Raw genomic sequence first — 15,486 nt, forward strand, 5'->3', positions numbered from 1 at the left:
AACTTTCCCTATGAACATGGGGTTCTTTGTGTCACATTCTCTCCCTCCTACTCATACAAATACATTGCAACATCCACTGGCAAAGAGTTGGTCTTCATTCAACAAACTCTTTTTGACACTTTATAATTAAGTCTGAATAATGCAATTATATTGTGGTTCTCTCTGTTATTATTGAGTAGATATCACAATCTATGCCAGCTCTTATACTAGTTACTGAAATGTTAGTTTTCTACTATTGCCAGTTTTGTTCCGTACTTGTGCTTCGTGGGAGTCTACGAACACTGTCTACTTTTTGTTCTTAAGTAATTTTATACAGTATACAGGGTTCATTTTGGAAATTGTCTGTGTGTTGTTCCACACAGTAGCTGTGACACTGCAGGACGATAATTGACTAATGATGGAGTAATGGACCGGCTCACACTAATCTGCAGGACATTCTCACATAGTGGGCGGCTCCCCCACTCCAGGGACCCAGCTGTGGGACTGGGGAAAAATGGAAAAAGTTCTGAGTATTAATGATTGACAGTCGCTTGCTTATTTAATTGTTTTCAGGGTTAATACAGGATTTTAATAATAATTAGAAACACACTTGAACGATTTTTTTTAATTAAAGTTAATTTGTGCAGCCACATTCCTGGACATAAACAGGATGAACATAAATGCATTTAAAAATATAAAGGTTATTCACTTGGGGAAACCACTGCATGTCTATGAGAAATTCATCACAGTTTCACCTAATTAAATTGAACTAATACTACTCAGTCCAGATGTATTATTTCTATGGTATTTTTTTAATAAAAAACAACAAGTTATTTGTTAAGATGTTCTAAATACATTTATTCAATCTTTACAATATATTCATTGTATTAAGTTTCCATATCAATTTATACTGTTATTGAATGCTGTTATTGTGCTGTACTAAAAGGGAAAGTGCTGAAGACAGGTGTGTATGCTGATAGTTTACATAAGAGGATGATATGAACAACACTGAATGGTACTGATTGTTACACTTGGTGATAGAGAGAGGACACAGAACCGGTCAGAACTGGTTTCTTTGCCCAAATAAGGAGACCAAGGGAAGACATCCGAAATGCATGGTCTTATCTGACTTGAACTACAGCATTTCCACATAGCTCCTATTGGTGGAGAATCTTTGTTTGGAGCAGTCTTTACCAATCAGTGCTCTGAAGTGGCACGTGAACACCACATGGCTGTGGAATGCCAAGGTACTGACCATTGAAGTGTATGTTAAAAAAATTTAAGCTTTGAGCACTTAGGTGTTCCTCAGTGCAGTTCTGAATGTAACCATTGTTCTGCTCTCCTTGCTGCAAGTAAAACTTTTAAACTTTGAGATCTCGTATTTGATTCTTTATTTGATTTTTATTTTATTCTTTGTGTGTTAGGAAACAGGGGTATGAACTAACAACATATTTTACAGTCCTATTTTACAGTCCTATCTAACAGAAAAAAGTTTCCTGACATTATTTATGTTATAAAACTGAGTAGTAGACTAACTTTTATTTAATTCTAAATTTGCGTACAGGCATAAAATGATTGTCACTTAAGAAAAATTGCAAAAGTTAGATTTTCACCCATCGGCCAAGTTGAATGCTCATCTTTACAATTTCACGCTGTTCTTGTCATTTGTCTCGGCACCATATTCACTTACTTTTCTACCACTTCTGTTATTTAAATGTAATATTGTTGGTGGAAAGCATAGACCGGGAATAATGTAAATATAAGAGTAATATCCTTGCTCAGTGATTCAGTAAAATAAAAGTGAAGTGAATTATTTGTCATTGTGACACAGCACTCCACTGCACACAACAAAAGTGACCTTTGCCTTTAACAGATCATCATAGTGAGCAGGGGGCAGCTCAAGCTCAGGACCCAAGGAGCAGTGCATAGGGACAGTGCTATGCTCAGAGCAACTGAGTGGCACCAGGTAACTGTTGGATTCAAACCTACAACCTTTCAGACCTAAGTCTGCTTCCTTAACCACCAAGATACCAATGGATACCTGTGTGTTTATACATAACTCAAATATAAGTCATACAGCTAATTCACTTAAATAACCTGAGATTTCTTTCCTGTAGTCATTGAAATATGTAACAGTTTATATAAACCAAACAGAGTCACAATGAGTTTGTCAAGGTTTTAATTTTTAATGAAGTCTTAAACATAAATATTATTCTTAATTAAATTAATGATAGAATAGGTTTTGTATAAACAACCCGTGTAGACATTAAAATATATATTTTGTCCTTTGCCAGATATTTTGACTTCTTTTTTAATGTTGCAAAATGAGCATTTAAGTTTTTTTATATAAACTGTGATCAAAGACACAGCCTCTCATTGTTGACTTTGGGATCCAACTTAAACATCGCCCACTCAAATGAACAGAAGCAAATGATAAAATATGTTTAATTTAGGATTGCACTGTAGTCATGTTGTGTTCATTAATCAGTGATTTCGGGATCACACAAATACTGTTTCGCATAAATAGTACAGTATAAAGGGGTTGAATTTACTCGTTTTAAACTCAGAAATATTAATTTAGGATAAAATATTATGTAACATGTAAATTGTAAGACCTCTGACCTCTGGTCTGCCTGTGGAGGGCAGTAATGGGGCATAGTAGTGTAATTTAAACAACAAGAATTTATCTTACAAACATCACCAGTCATCCTTTGACAGGAATCTAATCCTTATGTTTCCCTTCAACACCATGTAATCTGGAGAACACAAACCACCAGGTTTACACCTCTCCATCCCCTGTCACTGTATAAAATAACCTGTATTGTAAAACTATATATATTTGTAGCATATCTGTGGTTGCCAGATGACTATTTCATCGCTTGTGCACATTCGTTTCAAAATAAATAGAAGAATAAATATAAATTAAAAAAAGCGAACATGTGTATTGAATATTAGTGTTTATGATTAGAATAGGAGAAAATAAATGACTGCAGCTGATTTTAAATGTATTTTTCATTGGTCAACGATTATAATTGTGAGTAAAAATCTGCTCCACGATGGAGATAACACATCTATGTTCAGCAACACTTGATCTCCTTCATCTCTCTGTTCCTGCTGCATACATGTTGCTTCAATGACTAAACTCACACTCTGACTCTGGCAACAATTAGAAAATTGTGGTTCAGGCAACAGACTCTGTTCTGTATAGAGTGTAGCAAAACTAAGCCTGTCATGATCATAACACACTAAGTAAAATCATATAAAGAGCACAGTTTTTTAATCTAACAATTCATGACCTTTTGAATAAGGACAGTGTAAAGAGACTTAGAACCTGAGAGGCCATGTCACTGGTTTGCACTCTCTGTGCCCTTTCTTTATTGTCATTGATAAACAGCTATTTTCTCCAGGCCCAAGAGGAGGAGAAGATGAGCAATGTGTTTGTATAATATGTCTACACAACCTCCACTAGGAATCCTCTGACAAGAGCCAGTAGGTAGGAGTCTTTGAGGAGGCAGTGGGCAAGAACAGGAGTGCAGTTTCACCAGGAATACCCACTTGCCCAACGAACCCTTCTCCTTCCGTGTGGGTGAGTGCTTCCCTTTGTCAGCAAGTTACTCATGCACCTACTTGTGTATCAACTGCCTCCCCTTCCCTTCCAGCCCCTGTAAACCCACACCTACGACAATCAGCACCCACGTCTTTCTAATGTGACTCTGAAAGCATCATTCTCCCTCTTACTTGCAGTCAGGCTAACAGACGGGGAGAGAGAGCATGACAGATGGTGTTCACAGCTCTATTTCTGAGGCTGGACCTGTACCGCCCCCGTACCACTCTTCGTCGCCTCGGTAATCAGCCCATTCAATTGAAGTGTGAGAGTGAATTAAAAGCCTGTTTTTGTTGAGGAACCTTGAGGTTTTCGGGTTTTGAGGTGGTGACTAAATTCACATCACTGCTTGCACTGGTGACTTGAACAGTTGAGATGAAAAAAAAGATTGTTGAAGTTCCATTACTGCATTCATATAACTTCTATCTTTTGCAGATATAGAAGCAATCAGATGCCTTAAACAACAACCATATTCCTGTGACAACTCTGTTCTTGTGTGTGCACTGGGCACAGGACATATGCTAAGGAGAGGTTATACATTATATATGTTTCTATGAGACAGTTTTTACAGGCCCACAGTGGTAGGATTTTAAGTGACAGAACATGAGCAGGCAGGAAATTGATGACAATGCAGTCAACATGTGTTGGGTGCCTATGCTTGATGTGATACTTCCTTTTTCCTTAGCCAAATCAACACTGTCAATCAGTCTGGTTATAGTAGAACAAAAGTTAATCCATGCAATAAGTAAGGTATTAGTTAGGGTTGATATGAGTTATTTTTACAGCCCGAGTACAGCTATTTTTATTTGTGTAGTTGCTGATACCAAGTACTTCTACCTCTTTTACATATAAATATGCAATGAAATGGAAAGCGGTGACATACAGGTGGCTTAGGTCTGTGTGTGATAGTGTGCACTGAAAGAATCCGAAAGTGAGAGAAGCTTTTATACTGTTGGCACATTTCAACCGAAAACATTTTTTAATGAAATTAACATGCACAATGCTGTCAAAAATCGACATGGTAATGAAGTCTCATGTGCACTGCGCCGTTAAACCAAAAAGAAACACGTGTTCCGCACCTTGGTATGCCTTTATGTGTTTTCTTAAATTGCTTGTATCCTAGAAATACCTCCAAATCACTGACATGGTTTACCTGCCTAAAAAAACTACACATGAGGGCAAAATGACATAATAATATTAATAACACCGACTGGTGAGCAACTGTTTGCAGTAAAAGGTTGTTACAGAATACTGGATCGCTGGACTTTTCATATATAAGGATAATTATATATCTATATTATATATACTGATATAAGGATAATTACTTATGGTGTATCATCTCAAAACATTTTGAACCTGCTCAAAGAGAATGTTAATCCATGTCTCTGATTTGTCAGGTAAACTGTTGACATCAGGCCTGTATGCAAAATGAGTGTTCAGTTGTTTAAAAACCCAAAGAGCCTAAGTCTGGGCTGGTAGGGAAATAGTAGTAATAGAGGTGATCAACTGAGCTGGTCAGTGAGAGAGTCATTCATGATCTGCTTCAGTGCATCAACCAATTAACTCACTTAACAATAGCCTGCATGGCTAATGGCTTTGATAAAGAAACTAATTTGGCTGTGGTAATGGACTAGCTAGCTAACATAAACAGTCCAGATATGAAGTGAACTCCAGCCATTCACCTGACACACTGTGATGAACCAAACCTACACTCCCACTGTCTGAGCTCATTAGGCAGAGAGCACACCATTACACTGATCACTGACTTAAGAAACTAGCCACCCAAAACACAGCACATCCACTTACTCTGCCTAATTTGCATACATTAAAGGTTCACTTTAACCAACTGGCTGTGCCTGGTTTGGTCATTTCACTCTCAGTGAGCAGATTGGGCCTAACAGGGCAGAGTGCAGGCCAAAGACAGAGCGTATTAACTGGCTAATTTCCCCCAACCTGTGAGCATGGATGCTGATGAGACTGTACTTTAGTTCTATTGAGGGAAGCCCCAGTCTGAGTTCCCAAGGTAACAGTTGGTTTTAATGGGGGCTGACTGACTCATTTGAAGGGAATCCTGGCACCTGAACAGGGCTGCCCACTCACCCCACCCCCAGCTTTATCTGCACAAGCAAACAAGATGCTGACATGTCCCCATATAGGGCTTCGCACTGTCGGGGGTGGCACTGGAAAATCCCAACCTGTGCTTGCATACCAGCAACACAGCAACAGCAGCAGCAGCATCCGTAGACACACAGGGCTGTGAGGCTTCCATGAAGACAGTAAATGGAAAGATGACAATAGAACAGTATGACTACAAATACAAGCAGGCATGTGCTGGGTTTTGATTAACATGTGAAGGGAAGGGGGAGCAATATGGGGGTGGGAAAAGAAAATTAAGCTTATTAAACAGTCAAAGGCACGGAATTAAAATTGTTTTTTTTAAGGTGTCAGCAGTGACACAGAGTAAATGAGTATTTAAAACCTTGAAGGCTTGAAGTTGGCAATGGAGGAGGAGGAGGGAGGAGGGAGGAAGAGGAGCTGGAGTAGGTGGACAAGAGAAGGAACTCTTTGCCCCCACAATTAATCTAATTATTAAGAAATTAAAAGTGATCAACAGGCGTGTAATTGACCATCTAATTGGCTTCAAGGTCACATGGTTCTTTCTGACATTGAAAGGTGAACAAACATACAGTACAAAGGCATCGTTAAAGTGAAATATCCTTGAAAAGTTCCTTACATTATAAATGAATACAGAGCTGCAAATGTTTACAAAAATACCTTTTTAAAAAATCTGATATGTTGTATAGGATCATTTACTATCATACTATAATTTTTAGTGACAGTAAATTCTAGCCATTTACCACAGCCAGTGTTTAACAGTAGCCATTTGATTTGTTTCTGCTCACTGTTCTGTCTGTTGATAACTCCACGGTTCATTCAGTGTCTTTAGTCATTAACAACTGAGAGATGGTACAAAAGGGATTTAAGAGGCAGCATTACTGTTTTGAATCACTGCGTGCTTAATTCTTCTCTTCTATTATAATTGAGGCAGGAGCAAGGCAGAGGTTATGGTAACTGCTGGAAACCTGTCCCACTTCACAGAAAGTTAATGAACCTTACAAGTCCTGTGGGAGATGGAGTATGCTGTTAATTTGACAAACGTGGGAAATAAATGCTTTTATGCTTTTATTGATGATGACCAATAGCGGCCTTTGCTGGAATGAAAGGTTTTAGTCTTTTGCGTGCTTTGCTACAAAGCAAAACAATAATGTGGAATGCATTTGTCAGAAGAAACTAAGTACATAATTGTTTGAATAGCAATTTCAGACCAAAAAGCATCTTCATTATTAATTCTGACTTTTGGGGGAACGTATATTGTGTGAAATGTACAGTAACCTAATTCATGTTACGAAACATCGTTGCTCATTTTGAATGCATTTGCAATAATTAGGGGCTTTAAAAAGGCAGTGCTTTGAAATCTACATATTCCCACATTCCATTTGTGCACTGTTGGTCTGGATTTCATTTTAACAGGGCATCAAAGGTTTAATATATTGGCAGTGTCAGCAGTAAACAGAGAAATGGAAAACCATTCCGAAAGGACGCTCCAAAAACCGTCCGCAACACAGGTTGTAACTACACAGCCATACAATGTGTAGTGTGTGAGATTTAGAGATTAAGTGCATAATCTCTTCGCTATTCAAAGAGCATGATGGAGGCAGAAATCTCTCTTGACAAAGACAGAATTTATCTCAGGCTTAAATAAGGATTAAACATTTTTTTAACTCCATCTCTACATCCAGGTCTTTCTAATGGCAAACACTGGCAATGTGGTGAAATACAATCACATTTAGAGGAAAATGCAAGACATGACCGTCTAAAACAGTGGTGTCAAACTCATTTTCACCAGGGGCCAAATCAGCAACACAGTTCGCCTTGAAGGGCCAGCTGTAAATGGAAGACGATATAGATCAGTGATCCCTAACCCCTGGTCCATGGACCAGTCCATAGGTCATTTGGTACCGGGCCGCAGTGGGACAAAGTGAAAAAAAAAAAAGATGTTTTATTTTAAAAATGTAATGACCCTTCAGTGCTCAGCACCTTGATACCAGTCTGCAGTAACAGATGGTACTGGCTGACCAGTCCTTGGAACAAAAAGGTTGGGATCCGCTGGTATAGATGTAACTACTCCATAACAGACTAATACATGTTTCTGCAATTGATTATTATTTGATTGATTGTAAAAAACCTTTAATTTTTTAGGTTAAGAAACTTTGCTGCATGGTCTTTACTAAATACTTTTTAAGCTCCTGCGGGCCACACAAAATGGCTTGGTGGGTCGCATTTGGCCCCCGGGCATTGAGTTTGACAGGTATGGTCTAAAAAAAGTTTAAGTTATTGATGCAACTCACTACAACACAATATTCTATTACAAAACTAATACTGGGGGTCACTGACTTACAGCGGATTTCTGTTCCTATGGTGCAACGTATCTCGCTAAGTCAGAACTTGCATACTGTACACAAGCACCTATGTACCACACTTTCCTAAAAAGTTCCTAAAAAAACAACAGAAATGAAAGAAAGCGAATCCAATCGCTTCGTATATTGCTGTGTGATGGCGTATTCATCCACTCCACTCACCAACTAGTCACCATGTGAACTAGTTGGTGTGTTTTAACACCAACAGTAAGTTGATAAATTTATGGGAGATGGCGACGTAACCACGAAATGCTACCTGTAGTGGTACTTTTTTCCATAAATGTATTTTTCCTAAAAGTACTTCTAGTTTTGCTCACACAGTTGTAATAGCGGGGTGTGTGTGTGTGTGGGTGGGGGTAGGGGGGTCGGGGTGTATTCTGGGCAAAATGTCCAATAGTGAATGATTAATGGAACAACACTTCGGAATAATTGAAGTTGAAGTAACTAAAATGGCTGAGAAATAATTGTGCAAAAATGTCCATCCAGCATGAATGTACAATACAGTGAGACTGTTTCAAACTTATATGCTGCCTAACCTGACTTCACCTTATAGATCCATCCTAGAACATCCAACTGACACTGGCCCCAACCTTGTTCTCTTTGATACACTCTCTCTATCACTCTTACTTTCTCCTCTACCATCACTCATTGCTTTCTCTCCCTCTTCCTCGCAGTGATACCATGGGCACAGTTCCTTGTGCCTGTGTGCACAATGTTAGCCAAAGGAACACACAAGAATCTGAGCTCCACAATCCCTCTTAACCTTTAACCCTGGCCAATTGTTACCTGTGAGCAGTGCTGGGGCAAACATGTTGTACAAGTAACTGTGCAGCCCTGCAAGCTGTTTATGTTCTGCAAGTATGGAGGGCAAGGGGAGGAGGAGAGGGAGGGAAGAGAGGGAGCTATTTAATCCCCCCCAAAGGAACTCCCCTCTCAACCCGTATCGTGAACTCGCAGGCAAATCGTGTTGCTGGAAGGCATACCACACACACACACTTGCTGTCTTTTTAATTTCATCAGCTGGAGAGAAATCTATACAGTGCTTTGGAATCCGACGAGCCGCTGAGAGAAATGAACTATACGGCACCCCTGAATGTAAACAGGTTTCACACCAACTGTAGCATAAAAATACCACATTGTAAGAAACCTCTTGGCTATGATAATGGTCAATAGCACAGATCAGAGGTCTTAGCAGATTTCATGGTTGTTAGTCCAACAGCATATCAATTAGAGCATGTCGAACAACGATTTAGAGGGAAATTATTCAAGCCTTGCATGTCTCACATGGACAGAATTTGATTGAACGCACACCTTTCAACCAGAAAAAACATCAGACTATTAGAAAAAGAAAAGTTAGAACAGGTTCTGGCAGTGATGTGGACACTGTGTTTGTCAGGTTCTTGCTATATTTAAAAAATATATTTTAGTAAAACCCAGATTTACTTACTTAATATTGATGGATAATTGTAAGATTTTCATTACATTTTTGGTTAAAAAAAGACAGATTTCAACTAACAATGTACAGTATATACAGTATATACAGTATATACAGTATATATATATATATATATATATATATCATACATCTTACAGTTAGTTTACAACTTCACAAACAATCATAATCAGTATGTCAGAGAGACAGGCCAACAAATAAGGGCTATTTTAGGGGAGCATAATTGGTACTGAGTTGTTTTTATCAGCATGCCTCACTCCTCTTTTTCTGTACCCTCTCAGGAGACCCCCACAAGGAAGCACTTTCAGCGACCCCCCACTAACCCTGACATTTGTTCATTTAACCGCCCCTTTTTTCCCTCCCTCTTTACTGTTCTTCCTTTTTTTTTCAAATCTTTTGCATGTCTGTCATGATTGACCAGGTAGACAGGTAGGCTGACCCCAGTGAAACCCCCCACCTGTACCCTGGAACACAAATTAGCACGTGGGGCTGCCTGACATTCTGCTTTTGTGGAGTGGAGTGGTGGGGAAGAGAGGGAGGGGCACAGTGAGGGGGGTATGACAAAGACGACAGCTTGTGTGAGGGAACATTGTCTGTGGTTGCGACGAGAATTCTTTTCAGGAAAAAACAGGATTTTATACACAATGGTCGTGGGTGTGAAGAAAGGGGGCACATATTAAAAGAAGTGCCTTCAAGTGTGCATTGCTACAGGTTTTTAGCTGCATGCAGATGTAGACAATCCAAAAAAAATGTCCCTTGTTTCTACTCTGCTAGGCCACAGTGTGGCATCCTGGATCAAGGAGGGCGGACTGATAGGAATAAATCCTACAGTAGAAATGGATAAGACTACCTCCCTGTGTAAAAATAAAGTTGCTGCAGATATAAGATATGGCCAAGACTGGCAATTAATTCAACAGAGAAAATGTAAAACAAAAAAAGAAAAAAAAAGAAAAAATGATTTATGGATGATTATTCTCTCACTGTCTGAGCAACATTCAGCTCACGTTCCTCCTGCAGTTCAATCTTCTCAATCATCTCACCACGGCAACCAGAGCGGGGAGGTCAGTTGTTATAGAGATGGCAAGAGGCTTGCTAGGTTATCAGCTACAAAATGGTGCGCATCGCCAACTGTATTTGTGTGTGTGTGTATGTGTGTGTGTGTGATGTGTGTGAACGGGGGATGGAGCTGACAATTGAGCGGAGGATTCTTATGTAATTCTCCCTTTAGGTGGCAGAGAACAGTAGGAGCAGCAGCCCACACTGAAGAAGAACCTGTTAGATAAGATGAGATAAGATAAAATAACATAAGATAAGATAAGATAAAATACTGAACTAGTGGCGTTTCTCTGCACAACCATATCTAATATTCAGACAATGAAACCAAATAACAAATGAGCAAAAGTCCTTAGCTAAAAACCCATTGTGCTGGTGCCTGGTCCTGCAGCTAGAAACAAAAAAATTAGATTATAACTCATATAGCCTCACCAAAAAATGGACAGTAAATAATAGTAACAGTGCTGGAACCTTTGCATGGAAAACTCATAGCTACAGTGTGTAGATAAGAAAGCAGCAGCCACTGCCTGCTGGCACCAAGTTCCCTTCAATTTGAAAAAAGTGAAAAACCAAATTGAGCTATATCAAGACGTGTTGTTCAGTTTTCATATTTCAAAATGTTATTTCATCAATCCGTGTTGGTTCTCAGTCATCCTATCTCCCATCTTATTCAAAACTATTTACATCCACGGATCTGGACAAAGTAGGTTTTCTTCAAGTTTCACCTCTCATCCAAGAAACTTACAAGAAAAATACATCATAAAGGTTGAAAAACCTGAGCAAATAAACACAACTCAAGTCTTGCCAGAGGAACCACATACTTAATGGAGCCTCCTGTGGCAGCCTGTGTGGGTTGCGAATACTCATACTAAATTTCCCCATTGTGGGGTGAATAAGGGACTTCAATATAATTTTTTTTTTCATCAAATGGCCGTTCAGTATTGTCTATGTCTGTCAGCGCACGGGAAGGCGAGGAACGTAATTTCGATACCTCTGTATGTTCTGTACATGTGAAGGTATTGACAATAAAGCTGACCTTGACCTTGACCTTGACCGTAAGTGTATAAATGTATAATATTCCTCTTAGATTTTTCAAAGGTATCACACTGGTATAAGATATGTTCAAACTCTACATTCCAGAGATCTGATGACATCACTGTTTGTTTATGTTTAAACAAGATCTGACAAAGCCATCACTGTACAACCACAGTTGTTGAAAGTCCAGACAGGAAGTTGGCTTGATGCCTAACAAAGCAAAAATGTCAGCTCTATACGCAGCAACAAACACAATCTGAGAAACAATTGCCCCTGATAGCTGTGGAGAGGCTGTGAGGGGAATCTGAAGAGGTTTGGTGAGTGAACAACTTCCAAAAACTCCAAGAACTCCACTCAGTTCCACCTCTGACATTTGTCTAGCTGGCGCTAACAGCAGGATGAGCACTGCTCGAAATGTTAAGCACCTCCAGCTGGGCCTTCATGCTTAGGACGATTGTTGACTTCTACCAAGGGAGGTTTCAGTGGTGGTAATAATAACAATAAACTGTACCGTATGTTCAATGTGTAGTATGAAATGTTCTTTCACGTGGTCCAGATGGAAGACAGTTTTAGGTAGAAGAAAAATGATTTGGTGTAAACATTGTACAGTAGTCTGCAAGATTTACATTATTATTTATGCACATTTGTCTTTTTCCATTTTAAACTGTGAAGGAAAACAAATTGCTGTTGCATCTGTGCTGCAAATTACAACAGTTATCACAAAGAAATAGTAAAACTGCACAACAAATCTGTTCTAATTGTTCATGTTACTATTATACACACACAAAAAAGTTTGAGCAAAAGATGACAACAGGTGTACAAAATGGAGATTACATTGGATAAAATTGCTTCATATTATATGACTTTGAGCCGAGAGGGGCTTCTGTGTAAAAGTTTCTGAAAGCACAAACAGGCAAACTGTAACCTGGGTGAAGAGCACGTTGAGCAACTTGGAGGGAAGAAAATACCACATTAAAAAAGGAAAATTCGATTCCTTTGTGCCCACCCCCTTGTCATAAGATATGGATGTCCCGTAAGGTTATTTGTGTTTGCTGGGAAATAAAGTGCTCAACTGGATTAAACACATACTGCATATGTTTGGAAATCTGTTTCCTTGGGCGTATGAGTGGAGTGAGCGTGCGTGAGGCAGCAGCTTGCATCTCCTCCAAGAGAGAGGGCAGACACTCTCATCATTAGCTGGGGTACAATGTGCTCCTCTATCTGCTTTAATCTGCACAGCCAGGCTCCACTCTGACGCCAGACAAATGTTCTCAGCACGAGGCACAAAGTAGCGGGGAGAGGGGAAAAGAGAGTGAGCAGGAGAGAGGCAGAAGAATGGAAATATTCAGCAGTGTACACAATAAGAGTTTAATTATGAATAATACCAATGGCTCTTTGTTCTCACTAAGAAGCTAAGTATGGTTCGTCTGGCCTCTGGGAAATTGTTTTTTGGCTTCCATATGGGGGCAGCTGTCTGTCAAAAATGAACGCTTAAAGTCGTAACATGCCACAGGAGAGATAATTACAGGCTAAAGAACAATGCAATTACGTATGTATATTTGCAGTATTGAGTGAGTATATTTGCCTGAAGAAACTCCACTGCTGTCACACAGGTTGAAAAAAATGTCATTCCAACTTGACACTAACTTTAGTCTGTCAGAAACACTGTTTGTGTGACAAGACAAAGAGAATATTTTTGCTTGTGTGATGAGTTAAAACTCTTCCAACTCAACAAAATTAGAATACCAGCAAGTATCTCCTTCACCACCACAAACTGATCAACATGTTCCTTATTTAAATCAAGTAAGCTGGAATGAAAGCCACATCATGACAGTGGCTATGACCCAGAATTTCTTGTTGAAATGGTCGCTCAATATTTATACTTCACAGCCCTAGGGCATTTTATACCCCAGTTTTACTGTATAAATGTGTGTATTCATCAACCAATAAAAAACCAATTTGACGTACATTCGAAAAAAAATTGCTACTTCACAGAATAAAGACCTGTGTTTACACTACATCACGAGGTGGACTGGACGGTTCGGCAGGCCGGATTCACGAGGCCCACTGCCTGCCATCATCAATTTTTGGAAGCAGTAATATGTTTACTACAAAATTCCAAATGAACTGAGTTTTAGTGTGAAATAAAATCCTCTCTTTATTAAGCGTTTAATCCTTTTTTTGTTTTTCTACTGCAGCCTAATGGCTAATCTTCAGTATATGTATGAATGTATGAATATGAATATGCATAAACTGGAGGCAATGGTCATTGAAATAAATATATAAATTGGAACTAATTATAACAAACAAAAACATTAAGTTCATGTGAGATTATAACAAAGCAATAAAAATAACAAAAACACCTTTAAAGAAAAAAGCTAAAAGCTGAATGAAACAATGAGCTCCACACCTAATAGTTTTCAGCTAAAGGACAACTAGAGGTGTGGAGCAGACGATCTCTGCAGACCACAGAATTCACAAACACAAAGCCAGCTGGTCAGATACACTGACAATACTTCTCTGTTTGTTTCTGCCTGAGCAGCAGCAGAACACAGGCTTTGTCTTCCTGTGGGAGCTGCTACAGCAGAGATGGATGTTGAAGCATGCACGTCCCTCTTGCACCATCATTATAACCCAGTCTTCCAACTGGACCCTCATTTAGCCAAAGACTGTAAAGTAACAAATATGTGATGGATTTGGATCCAGAGGCCTCTGTGAAGAGAATGTGGAAATGATAATGTGAACTGACTGAGGAGGATGCGCAGTGACTGCAGCGGTTAGTCAGTTACTTTGAGACATTACTGTGTTCTTTTGTTCAAAAATTGGGTATGAAAAAATATCCATACATGCAGTGTTTTTCAACCTTGGGGGTTAAATTTGAATCCAGGGGTCGCCTGGGAGTCAAATTGGGTCGCCTGAAATGTCTAGTAATTCATACAAAACAAGTACACGACAAGCTGAAACTAAACCATGGTATTACTTTCCATCTTTCAGATCTTCACTGTGGCCCGTTTATGATGTTGCACTAACTAGTTTTTTCATAATTTATTGTATTACCGATTGTTCAGTTTTAATTTTCAAAAGACAAACTCATCTTACTGTACATGTGATCAGGGAAAATACAATTTTGTGCACTAATCTGTCTACTCTGTATTTGTAACACAATATAACAAACATGATCATCACTAATTCTAGAACAAAAAAAAGTGTCTGAGGTTGCCAGATGTCATGTGCTGTCACACAGGAACCACGTATTTAATGGCACCTCCAGTGGCAGCCTGTGAGTGTTGCAAAAGACCCACACTGTGAAGTTGCCCATTGTGGGACTGTACTGTAGGAGGGACTTCAATTCAATTTTTAATTGTTTAAAAAAAACTCTATTGTAACAAACTCCATTGTATATAAGGGCTGTCAGAATCAACATGTAGATCACCTTCATTAACTTTTGAAGATTAATCTGATTTTAAAAAATCTAAGCAAGTTTTTCCCACATGTTAGATACATATGTTATTATTTACGTAAAATGTGTGAACTTAAAATGCCATCTCATCCAGCAGTGGATTCAACCCAGAGGAGATGGGCCTCACTGAGTGCAGAGCAGTTAATAAGTCTATGCCAGGGGTGCCCAATAAGTAGATCGGGATCTACCAGTAGATCTCAAAGGAGTGCTGGTAGATCCTGAGCAATTACATAGATTTAATTCTATTTTAAGATGCTAATCACTAGGGCTAAAGTAAGGACCATAGAAGTATTGAGTCAGATGGTATTGTACCATACAACTACAGCCATTTATTCAAAGTAGTAAATATATATTTATAGTTTTCAATGTAGGTAGATCACGTTACCCCGGTCATTTGAAAAGTAGATCCCAAGCCGAAAGAGTG

General features: G+C 39.0%; 1 protein-coding gene across 1 annotated transcript in view; it reads right to left on the minus strand.

The window, feature by feature from the left end:
• Nucleotides 1-10,549, minus strand: part of LOC112486584 (phosphatidylethanolamine-binding protein 4-like) — a 23,255-nt gene extending 12,706 nt beyond the window's left edge. Inside the window, exon 1 of the mRNA XM_025053874.1 lies at nucleotides 10,496-10,549. Within this exon, the coding sequence (XP_024909642.1) occupies nucleotides 10,496-10,549 (54 nt within the window). The remainder of the gene's footprint in view (nucleotides 1-10,495) is intronic.
• Nucleotides 10,550-15,486: the final 4,937 nt, after the last annotated feature.

Source organism: Cynoglossus semilaevis, unplaced genomic scaffold, assembly GCF_000523025.1.
Source record: "Cynoglossus semilaevis isolate Cse_v1.0 unplaced genomic scaffold, Cse_v1.0 scaffold1523, whole genome shotgun sequence".
NCBI lineage: Eukaryota > Metazoa > Chordata > Actinopteri > Pleuronectiformes > Cynoglossidae > Cynoglossus > Cynoglossus semilaevis.